The sequence below is a fragment of the Elephas maximus genome, chromosome 4 (assembly GCF_024166365.1).
Source record: "Elephas maximus indicus isolate mEleMax1 chromosome 4, mEleMax1 primary haplotype, whole genome shotgun sequence".
Classification (NCBI taxonomy): Eukaryota; Metazoa; Chordata; class Mammalia; order Proboscidea; family Elephantidae; genus Elephas; species Elephas maximus.
In genome coordinates, this window is record NC_064822.1 from 174,880,201 (window position 1) to 174,899,897 (window position 19,697).

At 46.9% G+C, this 19,697-nt stretch overlaps 1 protein-coding gene across 2 annotated transcripts in view; it reads left to right on the top strand.

The window, feature by feature from the left end:
• The window catches only part of ABTB3 (ankyrin repeat and BTB domain containing 3), a 371,198-nt gene that overhangs the window by 340,164 nt on the left and 11,337 nt on the right, over window positions 1-19,697 (top strand). For both annotated transcript variants that reach the window (XM_049884271.1, XM_049884272.1), the window contains 4 exons: window positions 2,138-2,243; window positions 9,180-9,282; window positions 11,838-11,919; window positions 18,796-18,864. In XM_049884271.1, coding sequence (XP_049740228.1) covers window positions 2,138-2,243; window positions 9,180-9,282; window positions 11,838-11,919; window positions 18,796-18,864 — 360 coding nt within the window. The remainder of the gene's footprint in view (window positions 1-2,137; window positions 2,244-9,179; window positions 9,283-11,837; window positions 11,920-18,795; window positions 18,865-19,697) is intronic.

Sequence of the window (19,697 nt, forward strand, 5' to 3'; positions counted from 1 at the left end):
TGCATCCCACTGCTCTCCTGCTCCCTCAGGGGTTCTCTGTTGTGTTCCCTGTCAGGGCAGTCATCAGTTGTGGCCGGGCACCATCTAGTTCTTCTGGGGACCACACTTTTGACAACCACGGCATTAAGCCATGAAATGGGCAATCAGTTTGTGTTAAGTGAGAGGAGCACTTACATCCTTTGGTTATCAGGCATTGTCTTTTTCCTTCCAAAATGATTGTGTCTCCTTGGGCATCTCTGTGACACATCTCAGGTGACATTTTGCCCTCTGGTGGTCTAACACTCCCTCTTGCCTCTGTCATCTATCTACTGTCTTCAAAGGACTGGGTTTTCTTTTCCTATGCTGAGCTGTGTCCTTCTGCTTTGAGAGCACAATTAAGTAAGTTCAAGAATAGCTTGAACCCCTGACATTACCAGTGGTCCCACATCCATCTCTTAAAATTAAAAATAATGTTCATCATTTTTATTGAAAAAGTAATACTTATACAAAATAGAGATTAAAATAAAATAGAAAACATCAGCATCCCATCCAAAGATGATGTTGTTGTTAGCTGCCACTGAGTTGGCCCCGACTCATGGTGACCCCACGTACGATGGAAAACACCGTTTGATCCTGCACCATCCCCATGATTGTTTGTGGAGGAAACCATTGTGATCACAGGGTTTTCACTGGCTGATTTTCAGAAGTAGATCAGCAGGCCTTTCTTCCTAATCCATCTTAGTCTAGAAGCTCCACTGAAACCTGTCCAGCATCATAGCAACGTGCAAGCCTCCACTGACACACGGGTGTAGCTGTGCATGAGGTGTATTGGCCAGGAATCAAACCCAGGTCTCCTGCATGGAAAGTGAGAATTCTACCACTGAACCACCCCTGCCCCCACCTACACACACCCAAAGATAGCCACTCTGTTTTTCCAGACCTTTTGCTATATTTATCCATTAATTCAAATATATATGTAGGGTTTTACTTCCAAAAATGGGACATGGCAGAAACTTGTGTTGTAACCTAAACCAAAAAAAAAAAAAAAACCAAACCCAGTGCCATCAAGTTGATTCTGACTCATAGCGACCCTACAGGACAGAGTAGAACTGCCCCATAGAGTTTCCAAGGAGCGCCTGGTGGATTCGAACTGCCGACCCTTTGGTTAGCAGCCGTAGCACTTAACCACTTAACCGCCTTTTGAGACTCTAGTTTCAATCCCTTTACCCAATAAAAAGCAACAAAATGCTATGGTTCACTTCTTTCCTCCTACATACCTCCAGTTGGAGGGAGATTAATGAACAGAAATGGGTCCGAAGGGGAACAAGACAGACGGAAAAGACTGAGTCAATCAGAAACGGGCTCCTGCGTCCTTGACCAGTGAATAGGCAGCCAGAGTTTTGATTACAGACTATTTCCCCCCTTCTTGGAGAAACTGATTCAGCTGAGCATTCCTAGATCCAAAAATGCCTCAGCACACGAGTCAAATTCCTAAGAAAGCGGAATCTGGGAACATTTGTGTTGTATTAATAGAGATCACGGACTCTGCATCAAAAAGAGCTTCCTGCTGTTATTTTCAGGATAATTAGCTGCTTCCAGAATTTTGGAGTATAGAAAAAGGTGTATTTGGGGAAAAAACTGATTTCCCATCTGGGAGTCACAGAAATCTGCTTTCAAGTGGATATGACATGATTAGGGCAAGAGCAACAGCAGCTTTGCTGTCAACTCGGACTCATTCAGACCCCATGTGTGTCAGTCAGGGTAGAACCGTGCTCCACAGGTTTTCAATGGCTGATTTCCCAGAAGTAGCTTGCCAGACCTTTCTTCTAAGGTGCCTCTGGGTAGACTCATTTGCACCACCCAGGGACTCCAGGGAGAGAGAGGAGGCATTACCCATTTCTGAAACATTCACGAGTGCAACTGCTAGAAATAAGAGAGTGGACGGTCAGAGCAAGGAGATCCAGGGCCTGCCAGAACAAACCAAATGTGCCATATCCAGGGGAATTTTTCTTGAAATCTGCAATAACGTTTGTGGACTCCTCTTGCCCTTCCTTTCCCTCCCCACCCCCCTCCCCGGGAGGGCTACGTTCCTGTGGGGACAGCTTTGATAAAGCCAACATAGCCCCCAGCAACGTGAGCCGCTCTTTCTTTTCCACAGAATGAAGTGATCAGCCAGCAGCTCTGTGTCATCTTCACCCACTGCTACGGACCCTACCCCATCCCCAAGCTCACGGAGATCAAGCGGAAACAGACTTCACGCCTGGGTGAGTGGTGTGCTAGGCCTGCTTGGGCCTGGCGCCTTGTGCTTTGAGGACAGACAGAAAGCAGATGCCACAAAAGAAAGGCAGGGGGTTTTGAGGGCAAAGGAGAGGTGGATATGAGTCAGGCAAGTGGAGGTCAGAATATGACTTTCATTATATCATAGAACTGACTAGAGAACATATCTCGGGAATGTGAACAAGGAGACTTGCCGGTATTAAGCACCCTTATTGTTGTTAACTACCTTAAACCCTTATTGAGTCAGCCCTCGACTCATGGCGACTCTATGCACAACAGAAGGAAACACTGCCTGGCTCTGCACCATTCCCATGGTCGGTTGTGGATTGGACTGTTGTGATCCACATGGTTTTCACTGGCTGACTTTTGGAAGTAGATCTCCAGACCTTTCTTCCTAGTCCATCTTAGTCTGGAAACTCCACTGAAACCTGTTCGGCATCATAGCAACACACAAGGCTCCTCGGACAGACAAGAGGTGGCCGAGCAGGAGATGCACTGGTCAGGAGTCAAACCCAAGTGTCCAGCATGGAAGGCAAGAATTCTACCTCTGAGCCACCGCTGCCCCCAAGCACCCTTATTAAGTACACTTAATTAAGACTCCTAAATTAAGCACTGTCTCCTCCTCGCAGACAGTGGTAGATAACCAAGGCCTCCTTGAGCCCAGGTACCTCCTGCAAGCAGGAAGATTCCCAAAGAGGAGGGGGCGGAGCTGTACCTGTCAGCTCCTTCCAGGAGTCACTCCTCTGAGAAGCCATTCCTCCTGCCCGGGGAGAAATGGGCAAGGGACAGTGACAGGCCACAGTGTTCCTCCAGGGGATGCCTTTCTACAGGGAATTAGGAGGAGAAGGAAACACATACCCCCACCACACACGCACAACCCAACATGAGGGGACCATACCTGAGCCAAGGAAACCGCCAATCCAGAATCCCCTGAGAGTAGCAGTCCTCACTTTTTCTTCTTCTTGGTGACCTGCAAGCACTTGACCGACCTATCTCAAGTACCCCTCACGCCACCCCAGAAGGCAGGCACAGTGACTAATCCCGTGGTACAGCTGGTGAAGAGAGGTTTTGTATAACCTGCAATGTCAGTAAGGAGAGGAGCTGGAACTTGAACCCAGGTGGGCCCAGAGCCACAATTCTGTCACTCTGCAGTCCCAGCTTCTGAGATTTTCCCGAAGAAATCATTCCACCCGGCACTGATTCCATTCAGGGTGTCCCGGGGCTGCTGCAGCCTGCTTGATCAGCCTGGAAGAAAGGCAAAGAAATACTCGCCTGCCTCAAAGCCTGAAGCATGAGCCTTCTCATGCCAGGGCCTGTCTTCTTGCTGCCTGGGGAGTTATAAAATATTAAAGATCAAGAGTCCTTTTCCTATAAGAGTTGGGAAACTGACTTCAGGATTTGAGAAATGGGAACACCTGAGATTCTAACCTTTAGCAAAACCACACTCATTTGAAGAGAGTGAGCCAGTTGAAATCAGGGAAAAGGCTGAATTCATGGAGCTGTTTAATGTATTTTTGTGCCTGGCGTGAATAACTTGTCAATTTAAGAGAGACTTAAAACTTTTATGTCAAAACAAAAAATATTGCAGCTGAGGCACAGGTTTGTCCATCTTTACGTCCATGTGTGTGGGAAAACTGGGACATAGCAAAGTCACAAGTATTTCTGCCTTGTAGAAAACGGGTGTCAACTAAAATATTACCAGAGAAACAGATTATAAAGACCAATCAAATTAGCAGGCTTCAGAGATTGAGGGTTACATTTACAGGACGTAGCAACAATCTCTGAGTCTAGGTGCCTTACAAGACGCTCTTTGGAGAATGAACATTTGCAAGGACTACTTCTATGGGTGGCGCAAATGGTTTGCTCTCAGCTACTAACGGAAAGGTTGGGGGTTTGAATCTACCCAGAGGCAAAGCAGAAGAAACGGCTGGCGATCTGCTTCCGTAAAGATTACAGCCAAGAAAACCCTGTGGAGCAGGTATGCTCTGTCACACCTGGGGTCAACATGAGTCGAAATCGACTCGATGGCAATGAGTTTGGGTTCTTCCCCCTCTGCCCCAGCATTTTAATGACACAGCATAAATTCTGCTTTCTACAGAGCTATGAGTCGGAATCGACTCGATGGCACTAGGACTGGGTGTTATAGGAGAAGAAGGAACATTTTCTCCTCCTGAACTGGCTGAGATTTCTTTTACCAGCTGTTAAAAGGGCATGGGTTTCAGGCCAAACATTGGAATTCCCAGGGTTAGCACCAAGAGTGAAAAGGCAGGCCTGTGAGGGTCAAAACTCACAATATGAAAGAAAATGGGTAGAATACAATTATTAACAAGTAGAATATGAATCATGCAGTGTTTTGCATCTCTGATGCAACATTTCAAGCTGGGATAACTAAAAGCGAAAAAAAAAAAAAAAACCCATTGCCGTCGAATCAATTCCAACTCAGAGTAACCCTATAGGACTGGGTAGAACTGCCCCATAGGGTTTCTAAGGAGCAGCTGGTAGATTCTAACTGCTGACCTTTTGGTTAACAGCCATAGCTCTTAACCACTGTGCCACCAAGGATAATTAAGGGTTGCCAAATACTGGTTCTTGGGGGACATGCTTTAAAGATTGTGAGGGTCTCAAACTGGTATCTCTGTAGGCCAGGCAGGTCATGTAAATGAGTGAAATGGATTCACTGTACGAGACAATAGGGAATGGTGGGGACTGTGGCAAACTGGAGAGACGTGCCTGATTTTTGGGCTACAGTGTCCTCTGGCCCTCCCAATGAATCCTTGAAGGGAATGGTCAAAAGAGTTAAAGGTGGGCAATATTAGCAATTGGGGAGGCAAGTGTGGGGACTGGTTGACAGTGACCATCAGAGTGAGAAATGATCTGGGGAGGCAGGTTGCTGAGAAAACAGAGAAAATGACTCGAGTCAACACTCTTTACACCAAGCAGAGAAGTGAGTTTAGTCAACTCTGAAGCCTTCCCCTTTAGCTTCTCTTCCTTTTACCTGGATAGTTTTAAACCCGTTGCCTCAAGTCAATTCCGACACATAGTGACCCTATAGGACAGAGTAGAACAGCCCCTTGGGGTTTCCTAGAGTCTGATGGATTCGAACTGCCGACCTTTTGGTTAGTAGCCGTAGCTCTTAACCACTATGCCACCAGGGTTTCCGGGATAGTTTTAGAAGTTTTTTTTTCTTCTTCTTTATTAAAATTTTTAAGATAGTGGGATTACAGGTGATTTTGACTTTTTAAGTGCTTTTTTGATATTTTTCAAATAAAAACAAATTCTGGGTCAGGCCAAGGATTCAAGCTGTGGGCCCAACAGCTGGAGGGACCAGGCCAATCCAAGGGTTTGGTCTGTACACTTAGCCTAAACCTTTCATTTACTCAAATAACATTGATGGGACATCTGTTACAATGACCATGTTTATTGAGGGGATACTATGTGCCACCATTTTGCCAAGTGCTTTACATAAATTACACCTACTCCTCACTTATCGAATAGCTCATTATCCAACATTTTGCATTTCGGGGCAATAGTAAAAAATCTACTATCCAACTATTTTGCACATTAATGACTTACGTCTGGCAGTAACCAATTCTGGGAATGTGAGGCAAATATGACGCTGGCTATGATGGTTAAAGTTATGTGTCAACTTGGCTGGGACGTGATTCTCAGTGGTTTGGCAGTTAGGTAATGAATTACGATGTTGGCGAAGAATATTGAATATCCCATAGAATGCCAGAAGAACAAACAAATCTGTCTTGGAAGAAGTACAGTCAGAATGCTCCGGAGAAGCAAGAATGGTGAGGCTTCATCTCACATACTTTGGACATGTTATCAGAAAGGACCAGTCCCTGAAGAAGGACATCATGCTTGGGAAAGTAGAGGGTCACCAAATAAAGGAAGACCTTCAATGAGATTGACACAGTGGCTACAACAATGGGCTCAAACGTAGCAATGGTTGTGAGGATGGAGGAGAATCGGGCAGTGTTTTGTTCTGTTGTGCATAGGGTCCCTATGAGTCAGAACCGACTTGAGGACACCTAACAACAACAATATGTAAAATTTGTAATTTGTAATGGAGGATGTAAATTTTCACATGATGCCGATTTTCTCATAACGACCTAGTCTTCGGAAACTAACCATGTCAATAAGGAAGGAGGAGTGGGTATAACTCATTTAATCCTCACTACTCCTCTATGATGGAAACCCTAGTGGTGTAGTAGTTAGATCTACGGCTGCTAACCACCAGGTGCTTCTTGGAAACCCTATGGGGCAGTTCTACTCTGTCGTATAGTGTCGCCGTGAGTCAGAATCAACTCAACAGCAATGTTTTTGTTTTTGTTTTTACTCCTCTATGAGGGCACAGTGGTTACGTGCTCAGCTGCTAACAAAAGGTCGGCAGTTCAGACCCACCAGCCACTCCATGGCAGTAAGATGTGGCAGTCTGCTTCCATGAAGATTACAGCCTTGGAAACCCTGTGGGGCAGTTCTACTCTGTCCTATAGGGTCACAATGAGTCCGAATCTACTTGATGGCAATGGATTTGGGTTTTGTTTTGTTTTTTGGTACTACTAAAAATTTTTTTTTTCTTTTCTTTACTCTATGATGTAGGCTATTATGGGTATTACTATTTCCATTTTACAGAAGGAGTTAACTGGGCTACAGAGAGGTTAAATATCTTGCCTGAGGTCACACATTTCTGGCTTCATTGATCACACTCCTACTTACCACAACTACTTTCTGTGCTAGACACAGAGGAAAGGGTGTGAAAAGGACAGGCAGGGTCCTGCCCTCCCGGTGCATACAGGCTCAAGGGAAAGGTAAAAAATATATACATGCGAATACACTGTAGAGTGATGAGGCCCCAATGGGCAGTACAGGCACTGTGGGAGAACGAGGGAGGACGCTCAGTCAGTCCAGGGATTACGGGGGAATCAGGCAAGGCTAATGGAGAAGTGTCTGAGCTGAACCTTGACGACCACACAGGGGTGAGCCAGGCTTGGAAGGGACTGGAAGAGTGTTCTTGTAGAGAGAACAGCATGTACAGAGGCTCAGAGGTAAGAGGACACATAGCATTCATGGCGAGCTGGGAGTGGCCACGTATGACTCAAGCACAGTTTGTCAGGGGGATGTGACTAGGCAGAGGCCAGAGAAGGCAGCAGGAACCCAATCACAAGGAGCCTTGTGAAGAAGTTTGGACTCTATCTGGGAGCACTTGGGAGCTATTGAAAGGTTTATAGTAGAGGAGGGACATGATCAGATCTGGCATTAGAAGTAGAAATGCTGTTGTAAGATGGACCATTAGACTGAAGGCAGAGAAACCAGCTAGAGGCTCGTGCAAGTTCCCAGATGAGGTTCTGTGGCCTGAGCTAGGGCAGTGGCCAAGGGGTGGTGGGAAGTGCGGGGTTCAGAAACTCTCAGGAGGAGGAATGGATAGATGTCTGTGATGGCCTGGATGTGGCAACCCCTGGGAGAAGAAGGTGCCTTTTAGCTTTGGATCCCCGGCCAGGGAAGCTGGTAGATGCTGGTGCCGTTCACAGGAATGAGGGCTGCTGGGCAACATGCAGTTTGTGGGGAGAACCTTTTTTATGTGAATGAGGGAATTTGGGAGGTCCCCAGTTTCAAGCACTTGGGGCTTAGGTGCAGAGCCCTTATCAATGAAACACCCCAGAGAGGTCATCTGAAATCTGAAACCCATAAAGGTCAGCCCTGGGGTGCTGCCATTCAAGTCAGCTAAGGAAGGGGGGGAAGGGGTGGCGTTTGACCTAATGTGAAGACATACCAGAGGTTAGAGCCACCAAGGTCTCGTGCCTGGGTTGGGACTGACTCAGGAACTGAGTGGGATAGAGCCTGGTGGGGACAGGGACAGGCAAGGGGTATCTGCAGACATTCCCAAAAAGGCAAAAGTGCAAAGCTCAGGAGCCCAGGGCTTAGGGGAATGTGGCTAAAATGACAGGCAAATTGGAGGATGCTAGTGTTTAACAAAAGGTCCTTGGGTGGCATAAACAGTTTGCCCTCAAATACTAACCGAAAGGCTGGCAGTTGAAACCAATTCAGCCGTGCTGCAGATAAAAGGCCTGGCAATCAGCTTCTGTAAAGATTACAGCCAAGAAAACCCTATGGAGTGGTTCTACTCTGTGATACATGGGCGCACCGTGAGTTGGAATCAACTTGACGGCAATGGGTTTGGGTTTCTGGAGTTTAGTGCTTAGCAATGCAGGGTCTGGAATCAGAACATCCAAGTTCAAATCTTGGCTCCATCAGTCACTAGCTTGAACGAGTCACTGTAATGTCTGTGTGCCTCAGTTTCCTCATCTGCACAATGGGAATAATGTGGTCCTTATCTCCCAGGATTAAATGTGAGTACCTGCTTGCAGTGCCTAGCACATCGTAAGTAGTCAGTAAGTGTTAGTTATGCCTTCTTTGTTATTATGGGAGATGAGGGCAGAGGACTGGCTCATTTATCACTGATCCTGGGGAAGAAGGGCTTAGATTTCCAGTCCCCTGTGGCTCAGATTTTCTAAGCCCTGGAACACGGTGGCGAGTATGGCAGCCCTTCTAAGCCACTTCCGTCAGGCAGGCACTAAGCCACAAGAAGGAGCCAAGTGGAAGTGAGTATCGTTCTTAAAGACAAGGTGGGAAGATGCTCACCTTTCACACCTGAAAGTCACCTGAGCTCTGGATATGGGTGAGTCTGCTTGGGGGAAATGCTACTTTCAATCTCAAATGAATTTGGAGGATTCCCTATGAAAAACTGAATTTCGGGGCCGTGAGTGTGCCTGTGGTTGACTCCGCCAGCCGTTTGATCAGGCACAGTGGTTTTCTCATCACCATGGTTTCCTCATCAGTGCTTGACTGTCCTTTCAGAAATCCAAGCTTCACCCTTCTCTCCACTAAAGCTACCCTTTTTCCCATTCCTGTCCCAGATCCTCATTTTCTGAACAATAAAGAGATGTCGGATGTTACCTTTCTGGTAGAAGGAAGACCATTTTATGCTCACAAAGTGCTGTTATTTACAGCCTCTCCAAGGTACGTATCCTCAGTTCAGCAGCTGAGTTATGACTGTGGCTGGTGCCATTGCTGTTTTTCAAAATCCAATTTTGGTGGGACCTTCACTGGACTGGCAGATTACCTTCTCAAAATTAAGGATTTGAGAGTACAGGGCAGCCACAAACTAAAGGGCTGCACCATCGTGTGACTTAAGCGAGGCACCCTCTCCTCTGGGCAGGTTGAGCCATGCACCCGGAGCACACCTTTGTCTGAGCAGAGCATGGATTGGATTCCTGCCCCCTTAGCCAGATCCCCTTGTGCAGTGAACAACCTGAGACATCGTATGCAGCCTTGAAAGACCTGGACTCGAAACACCCAGGTCCTAAACCTTATGTTTCCCTAATTGTGGTGTTGACAGACAAGAGTGTCACAGTAGGACTAGGAAGGGGAAATTGTTCATCCTCCCTGCCAGTTCTGCTACTGCCCTTTCTCCACCTCTCGATTCGAGTTGAGATTCGGTTGACAATTTATATCCATATTATGCAAGGACCTGAACAGGGATCAGCAAAGCTGGGCAGAGGAGAAGGCAGTGGTGGAATGAGGAGGCAGGCAGCCGAGTGGTGGGAAGGACTCTGGGTAAGACCAGCACACTGTGGGTTCCTAAGAGCATCCTGGCATCTCCAGTACCCCCTCAAACAAAATACAAACCCCAAATGTCTACTTACCCATCGCAAGTAAAATACACTGTCCTTTGCATAGATCTCAGTTGTGACACCATAGAAAAACCAGATAGATACTGTACTGATATTAATTTCTCAGTTTTGGCAAATATACCATAGCTACATAAGAGATGTTAACATTAGGGGAAGCTGGGTGAAAGGTAAACAGGAGCTCTCTGCACTGTCTTTGCAACTCTTCAATAAATCTAAAAGTACTTCAAAATAAAAAGTTTGATTAAAAAAAATGGGTAAACACAGCCATCCTTAGAGAACCATGGTACCTCTTCCTTTTTTCTTTTATTCTGAGGGCTCAGGAGCACCCACAGGCATTTGCTTTATAGAAATGCCTACTGGAGTGGCAAAAATATTTCCAGTTGCATGACGTCTCTGAAAGCAATTCATGAGTTAGATTGAATAATGTCATTTTAATGGATTAAAACCAAGGAACCCCACACCCCCAAAAATGGGTAGAGACACCTTTTATTAACTTGTTCTTGCATGTATTAAGTGCCATGGTGTCCCATGAGCAGGGCCTCTGCCTACAAGGATAGTTTAGCCCATGGGCAGGAAGTTGATCCGAAACCCAAGACAGAAGGTCATCCATGAGGAAGATCATTCAGCGGTCAACAAATATTGATTGAATACTTACGATGTGCCAGGTCCACACTGGGATAGGATTTAGGGATTGCAATAGAGATAGAAACCTTGAAAGTCCCTATTTTTTTATTTGTTTGTTTTTTGCTTGTTTTAATTTTGGTGAAAATACTAAAATAATATACCCATTCATCACTTTCTACATATACAATTCAGTAACATTGGTTACATTCTTCACATCGTGCCACCATTCTCACTGTCTTTACCCATTTTGTTTCACCACCATTGACTTAGACTCAAAGCCAAAAAAGCCAAATCCGTTACCATCAAGTCGATTCCAGCTCATAGCAACCCTACAGGACAGAGTAGAACTGCCCCACAGGGTTTTCAAGGCTGTAATCTTTACAGAAGCAGACGGTCACGTCTTTCTCCTGCGGAGTGGCTGGTGGGTTCCAACCTCTGACCTTTCAGTTAGCAGCTGAGTGCTTAACCACTGCACTACCAGAGCTCCTCAATTTCAACTCAATACCCCCTAAACTTCTCATCTATGCTTTAGAGTTACTGTTGACAATTTGATCTCATACATGATTCTTTAAAAGAGCACAAGAGTCATGGTAAACATTCTTTACTAATTTAGTTAAACAGTTTAGTTTAAAGACAGCCTCAGGTGTAATTTCAGTTCATGGTTTGAAGGTTTTCTTAGGGCAATAGATCTGGGGGTTCTTCCAGTTTCCATAGGTCCAATAAGTCTAGATTTTATAAGAATTTGAAATGCTGTGGCACATTTTCCCCCTTTTGATCAGGATTTATCTATTGATTTCTTGATCCAAATGTTTAGTAATAGTAGCCAGGCACCATCCAGTAGGAAATCCCTGTCCTGATGGAGCAAAGGTTCTGTGATAGGAAGGAGGTTAGAGGTCTAAGACCATGGCCTCAAAGCCTTGAGCCCAGGGAAAACCCCAGGAAGGAGACTGCCTTTGTGATGAGCCCTGAGAGACAGACCAGGTTTTAAAAGATGCTTGTTCTTTTCCAGTCACCAGATTGCGAAGTAACTTAACAGTTCAAAAAGTGTTTTTACCTTTAGAGTTTTAACTTCAAAATGATTGTGGTGTAGTACGGGAAAGATTTCAATTAAGGATTCTATGAATAGATCATCTCTGTATTTCGAAGTGGTGGGGAACAAAAATATTCCATGTTTCCACCATCAGCTAAGTCTTCTGCAGGCCATCAGTGTGTGTGTGTGTGTGTGTGTTTTATCTCCTTGTTTGTGTTCTTATGCAGGTTCAAAGCGCTCCTCTCCAGCAAGCCAACAAACGACAGCACCTGCATAGAGATTGGCTACGTGAAGTACCCCGTCTTCCAGGTGAGCCCTGGTGGCCTGCAAACTGTGGGTGAGGTAGTTGGAGCATCCCTGCAGCCAGCTGTCAGGTTCCCTGCCCTCCTGGCTCCTCCTGACGCTGGCCTTTGCACTGACCGTCTGTATATGCGCACAGCGCTAATTGTGTATCTGCCATGTGCCTGACACTGTGCTGGGGGCTGGGGACAGAGGATAAAGGACAGCCCTCTCCCGAGGACTCACAGTCCAGAGGGGGTGCCTCTGAGTAATTAGTCAGTTACAATATCATATGAGATTCACAGAAATGCAGTGAACCGGCAGGCTGTGTCGGCTCAGACCAGGGAGACTGGACAAGGCCTCCTGGATGTCATAAGGTGTTATGAATTGAAATATTAAGGACTAAAGCGAAGTTGGTCTGCCAAGTGAGGGCTTAAAAAAGGAAGTTAGGACATTCTAGGCAAAGAGAACAGCATGGACGAAGCCCCAAAACTGTGGTCAAGCCCACCATGACCATGAACTTGTGTGCTCTTAGAAAATCCAAAGTAAGTTTTTCTTTCTTTTTTTTTTATCATTGTAAAAAAATTCAGGTAAGACAACCTCTGCCAATTCAGTGTTTTTCACATGTACAATTCAGTGACACCAATGACATCAATCATTTCGTGCAACCATCACCAGCATCTGTTGCCAAATTTTCCATCACTATAAACAGAAACTCCCTGCTCCTTAAAGCATGATCCCCCTGTTCGCGCGCACCCCCCGCCCCTGGTAACATTAAACTCTGATCTCTATACATGGGCTATTCTAGGTGTTTCATATTACTGAGATCATACAGTACTTGTTCTTTTGGGATTGACTTTCTTTACACATCACAAGGCTTTTGAGGTGCATCCATGTCACAGCGTGTATCAGGACTTCATTTCTCTTTACGGCTGAGTAATACCCCACTGTATGCGTATATCACATTTTGTCTATCCATTTATCTGTTGATGGACACTGGGTTGTTTTCACCTTTTGGCTATTGTGAACAGTGCTGCAGTGAACACTGGTGTACATGTGTCTGTTTATGTCACTGTTTTCAAGCCTCTTGGGTATACGCCTAGGAGTGGAATTGCTGGATCTATGTTTAACTTTGTGAAGAACCGCCAGACTGTTTTCCACAATGGCTGTAACATTTGCACTCCGAACAAAAAAGGAAGACTTTTTGGTCAAAGGTCAGATGACATCACCGTGTTTTCTCCCACTGGGGGCAGTTGAGACCATTGACACCGGGCCTTGGGTTATGTGGCATTTCTGAGGGGCGCAGCAGCTTTCTTCTCTTTCCCTTTTTCCTCCCATCATACCTGGTGGTGGGGAAGTCCCACCCTTCAAGGATATTCTTGCAGCTAATAGAAATTCACTCCCCAGCCGGCTTTGTAGCCCAATTTCTAAAATTCCGAGTCTCTCAGGAAAGGCGACCACCCTTTCCCTAATGGCGTCTGCTGAGTTTGAAAGTTTACGTGAAACTGACTTTACCCCAAGGGAGGCCTGGCGAAGAAACCTCTGTGAAGCTCCACGTGTGTCTGAGCACTGACTTTCGCTTTCATATAGTCATCTGCATTATTATTCCCATTTTTATAGATGAGGAAACTGAGGCCCTGAGAACTTAAAAGGCGTGCCCAAGGTCTTAGCGCGAGCTAGTGACAGAGCTGGGATTGGAACCCAGTCTACCTGATGCCAAAGCCTCGGTACCCTGTGCTAGAATACCCTGTCTAAGTGGAAACAATGAAAATCAGAACAGGTGGTCTGAGACAAACTGGAGGAACCCTGAGACTATGGCCCTTAGACACTCTTCTAACTTGGAACTGAAGCCAATCCCAGAGATCACCTTTCAGCCAAATGATAGGCCTATAAATAAACAATAACACACATGAGGAAAGTCCTGCTTAGAACAATCATCTACGTGAGACCAAAAGGACAATATATGCCCAAAGGCAAAGATGAGCAGGCAGAAAGGGGCAGGAAAACTGGAAGAATGGAAATGGGGAACTCAGGGTGGTGTCAGGGTGGCGATGTGGAGAGAGCTGACACATTGCGAGCATTGCAGCCAATGTTGTGGACCAAACTGTGTATAAACTATTGAACAGGAAACTAGTTTGCTCTGTAAACCTTCACCCAAACCATAATAAAAGTAGATAAATAATAGTAAGAACAGCTCCCATCTCTTGAGCACTAACTATGTATAAGGCTCTAAACCAAACCCATTGCCATCAAGTCAATTCCGACTCATAGCAACCCTGTAGGACAGAGTAAAACTTCCCCATATGGTTTCCAAGGAGCATCTGGTAGATTCGAACTGCTGACTTTCTGGTTAGCAGCCGTAGCTCTTAACCACTACGCCACCAGGGTTTCCAGCTCTAAAGTGTGTGTAGTGGTACTTAATTTCAGGTACACATTAGAATTACTAGGCAAAAAAATTGAAAAAATTCCACTGCCCAGGCCATAAACCAGACCAATTAAATCAACATCTCTAGGCATGGGGCCCAGGCTTCAGGATTTTGAAAAGTCTCCCTTGTCCTCCCATTATCCCAATGTATAGCCAAGGTGAGGACCACTGCTCTAAGTTAAATACATCACTTTACTGGTTCTCACACGTTAACAGGCACCAGAATCCCATGAGTCTTGTTAAATAAAACTCAGATTGCTAGGCCCCACCCCCAGAGTTTTTGATTCCATAGGCCTGGGGCGGGGCCCTGGAATCAGCATTTCTAGAAAGGACCCAGGTGATGCTGCTTCTGCTGGTCTGGGAACCCCATTTTGAGAACCACTGACCTATATCATTTCATATAATCCCGTCACTTGCGCCATGAGGTAGGCATTATCCCATTTACAGATGAGGACCTAGACTCAGAGAGGCTAAGTCACTGGCCCAAGTTCCCACAGCTGACCACAGCAGAGCTGAGGTTCTAACCCAGGTCTGGCTGACTCCTAGACCCGTGTCCCTAACTTCCTCCCAAGTGTGGGGACTTGGGTTCCTCCCCAACCCTCAAAAAATCACCCAGCCCTGAGGAAAGATTCTCACTGCCCCTTCAGAGTTTGAAGCGTCTAGAGTTAGATGCTGGGAAATGTACCCTCCCCACTCCCCAAGTGCTAGGGTGGGGGTGCTTACACCATTAAGCCTGGGACTAACTGGGGAGGCACGTGTAATAAGAACCTGGCTAGTAGTAGGCATTCAAGAAACGTTTGCTGAGCAGATGCACTGAGTGAGAGGCCTTCGTGGGAAAGCACGGCCCCAAAGGACACCAAGTTCTGTAATTGCTTGTGACTGGGGCAGGTTTCCTGGCTACATTAGCCTCAAGTTACAGTAATGGGAAAGGAAGATATAGCAGGGCCCCGGGGACTTCTCTGTGCCCGCCGCCTACCCCATAAAAGCAGAAAAGCCTCATCTGTGGCCTGAAATAGGCCGAGTTGGCAGACTGAGGCTAGAAGGAGGCTCCAGGGGCCTCTGTTCACTTCATGTTCGTGCTGACAAATTTTAGTAAATGAAACTGGGTTTTGTTTCCTTCCCCTAAGACTGTTTCACTCGCAGGCAAGAGGCGGACACAGCTGAGCCTGCACCTGAGTGAGGGGCGCTGCCCACTTCATGCAGGCTGACTGAGGGGCGCTGCCCGCTTCATGCAGGCTGAGTGAGGGGCGCTGCCCGCTTCATGCAGGCTGAGTGAGGGGCGCTGCCCGCTTCATGCAGGCTGAGGGAGGGGCGCTGCCGGCTTCATGCAGGCTGAGGGAGGGGTGCTGCCCGCTTCATGCAGGCTGAGTGAGGGGCGCTGCCGGCTTCATGCAGGCTGAGTGAGGGGCGCTGCCCGCTTCATGCAGGCTGAGTGAGGGGCGCTGCCCGCTTCATGCAGGCTGAGTGAGGGGCGCTGCCCGCTTCATGCAGGCTGAGTGAGGGGCGCTGCCGGCTTCATGCAGGCTGAGGGAGGGGTGCTGCCCGCTTCATGCAGGCTGAGGGAGGGGCGCTGCCGGCTTCATGCAGGCTGAGTGAGGGGTGCTGCCCGCTTCATGCAGGCTGAGTGAGGGGCGCTGCCCGCTTCATGCAGGCTGGCAGCTGCCAAGGAAAACAGCTCCGTACACAAGCCTTTCTGCCTAATAAGGGCTTATTTTGCCCCTTTGGAGAAAAAAACTGCGCTGGCAAAGTCTGCCGGTGGCATGGGACAGCCCGATTTAAATTCCATTAGCCCTGGGATCTCGGTCTGCTAAGTAGCAGTATTTCAAGTCAACAGCCCAGCCGTGAATAAAAGAGATGACACGAGGTGAGGGAGAAGTGTTTTGTAAATGGAGAGGTCCTGTGTTGGGGGCAGTTATTATTATGGCTGTTACTGTTTTTATTATTGGTTTGGCTCTGGTGAAAGAGAAGGGTTAGGGGAGTGAATTGATTTTAATAAGGCCAATATCCCAACATTCGCCGACTTAGCATTTTAGATGCTTATGATCCACCAGGGCAGGAGAGGGGAGGGAAATAGTGCTGTGTTATCACAAATCCTCAGCCACCACCATCAATGCGCCACCATGTCTGCAACCAAGCAGGCGGTCACAGAAGCCCAGAATCCATGCGTGGGCAACTCAAACGCAAAAGAGGGGAAGGGTTCTTTTTACGTCTGAAGTGTACACATTGCATGTTGTATGCTTGTTGTGGGCCAGGCACTGTGCCAGGCACTGGAGATACAGAGATGGGCAAGACACAGTCCGTGCCCTCAAACTCTAGTGGGAAATAACACCGCAGTCATGGATGGTGTGTACCAAACACTGGGGAAGGAGCAGAGGAGGAGGAGGCCAGAGGAGGTGACTACTGAGCTAGATCCCGAAGGAGGGGATGGAGTTCACCAGGAGGAGAAGAAGGGAAAGGCATCCAAGCAGAGGGAACAGCATGGGCAAAAGCAGGAGGTTGGAAGAGAGGGTGGTAGTTCTGATAAAGGCAAGTGGTTGGGAGTGGTCAGAGCATACAAGGCAGATGTACTCGGGATTAGGAGGAGGGACGGGCAGAGTGGAAGGAGATCTGGAGAAGCAGACTGATACACAAATGTTCACAGCAGCACTATCCCTAATAGCCAAAAAGTGGAAACAACCTGGATGCCCATTACCTGATGAATGAGTAACCAAAACGTGGTCTATCCATATAATGGGATATTATTTGAACATAAAAGAGAATGAATTACTGAGGCTTGCTGCAACATGGATGAACTTGAAAACAGTATACTAAGTTAAAGAAGCCAGACACAAAAGACTGCATATTGTATAATTTCATTGATATGAAATGTTCGGAACAGGTAAAACCATAGAGAGAGAAAGCAGATTAAATGGTTGTCAGGGGTTAGAGGAAGGGAAAAAGGAAGTGACTTCTAATCAGTATGGGATTTCTCTTAAGGATGATGAAAATATTCTAAAATTCGATTGTGGTGATGGTCGTACAACACTGTAAATATACCAAAAACCACTGAACTGTATGCTTTAAATGGGCAAATTTTATGGTAAGTGAAATATATCTCAATAAAGCTGTAAAAAAAATTTTTTTAATTACTTTAAACAGGAGCAAAGTAGATTGAGACCAGTTACAAAGGGTCTTGAATGCTCTGGGTGAGAAAGTGGCACTATGGGGCAGAAGCACTAGTGGAAAGAGTTTTCAACCGCAGAGAAAATGAAAGCACTAACATCTATTGAGCGCTTGCTGTGTGCCAAGCCCCTGCTAAGCCTGTGTTATGCCTCCTTTAATCCTCATCACAACCCCAGGAAGTAGATAATATTATTCCCACTTTACAGATGATGAAATCGAGGCACAGAGACCTAACTTAACTCAAGTCACCCAGCTGGTAAGCGGTGACAGAGCCCGAACAGAAAGGAGGCAGCGCAACTCCAGGGCCCTTGGTCTTAACCACCATCTTGTGTTGGTCATAGACTATCAGGGCCTGAAGTGACCAGAGAGCATCCCAGTCTGAGCAACTCGTGTTACAGGTACCCAGAGTTGGGATGTAGCCGGTAGATACAGATTTTGCCAACACGGCTGCCTTGGAGCCAAACAGGAAAAGACAGTGTATCAGACAAGCAGGTAGAGGACAATAAGGAGTGCAGGAAGACTGTGGCCAACTGGAGAGTGTATGTACCACCTAAAAATGTAACACTCAGTTTTGTGGGAGGTGGTGACAGGGAATTCAGACACATCTGTGAGCCACATTCCACTGAAGGAACATCAATTTGCAGCGTTCTGCAACTTGGCACCCCATTCAGGTGTAGTGAGTTGCATGAGCAAAGAACAACTTGGCTTGATCCACTCACACTGTCATTGAGACATGGAAAACCCAGGACTCCTAATGGCTTCATCCTGGATCTTGTTGGGCTGTAATAAGGGGCAGGTAGTCCCATGATATTACAGAGTCACCCTCTGGGACTTCAACAATAGGCACCTGGACAAACTGGGACACGTTCTCAGGGGCATGTTCCACTGGTGGAGGCCCTTTAGCCATGCCATGTGGACAGCAGTTCTGGACAGCTTAACAGGGTGGGAGGGCAACACAGGACTGTCAACCATAGACAGGAGGAAAGACATCATGAGGAGCAGTGTTGAGAGTTGTTTAATACAACCCTGGGGGTGGACATGGAACCAGTGGCTAGAAGCAACACAGAGACCAATTTCAGCTTGCTAGAAGGAAAAAACTATCCAACAGATAAAACTGTCCAAAATGGAACTTCTCTCCTGTAAGGTAGTGAGTTCTCAGTCACTGGAGGTAATCAAACAGAAGAGAGCAGCCATTAGGAACAGAATGTTATAGAAAGGCTTGAAAACTAGCCCAAGGGTCAGACAATGCCTTTAAGAGGATGGTGCCTGTGTGGGGACTGACACTTGGCTAACCAACACCCACCTGTCCTTTCTTTCAGCTGGTCATGCAGTATCTCTATTATGGTGGCCCAGAGTCCCTTCTCATTAAAAACAACGAGATAATGGAGGTAAGGAACCTGTCACATCATTGGCCTGTCACAGCTGCCTTTGGGTGGGTGGCATCTCTGTCAGCCTGGGTCACTGGCATTCGAGGGCTGTGTCTGGAGAAACCTGTGTTGCAGGATCGTTTGGATGAATGCTTAGGGCTCTTGCTCCCACCTGGCTCCTTGTTGTTGTTGCTGTGTGCTGTCAAGTCGGTTCCAAACTCGTAGCAACTCGACCCCATGTGACAGAGCAGAACTGCCCCAAAGAGTTTCCTGGGCTGTAATTTCCACAGCAGCAGATCACCAGGTCTTTTCTCCCAAGGAGCCACTGGGTGAGTTCAAACCACTGACCTTTCAGTTAGCAGCCGAGCACTTAACCACTGCACCACCAGGGCTCCTTGGCTGGCTCCGTAGTCCCCACAAATAGGAAGGGTTTCTCATCGAAGCCCTCCCATGGAAGACTTGGGGTACTCAGTGTGTTAGCCCAAAACTTTCAATAGCAACTCAGTAAAACCCAATTTTAACTGGCTAGGACAGCGAGCAGGGTAAAGGAAATTTACAGAGAGTCTGGGGATCACTCTAGCTCTGGGCACAGCTGGAGCTCAAATAGCATCATCAGGACACCTTCTTCTCCCTTGTCATTTGTAAGAGAATTCTAGCCTCCAAAAAAATTTCTCAAGACGCAGAGTTGGCTGTGTTTCCCAGACACGGAAGCCAAGGGCAGATTCTAAATCTTTCCTCAGCTTTACTCGGTTGACCATCCCTCCCATACACACAGTGCTCATGCCTGCCTCCTTGACCAGCTCCTTCTGCCTCCTGTCTCAGCTGGACCACAGAGGTGCTGTGCCCACCTCTCC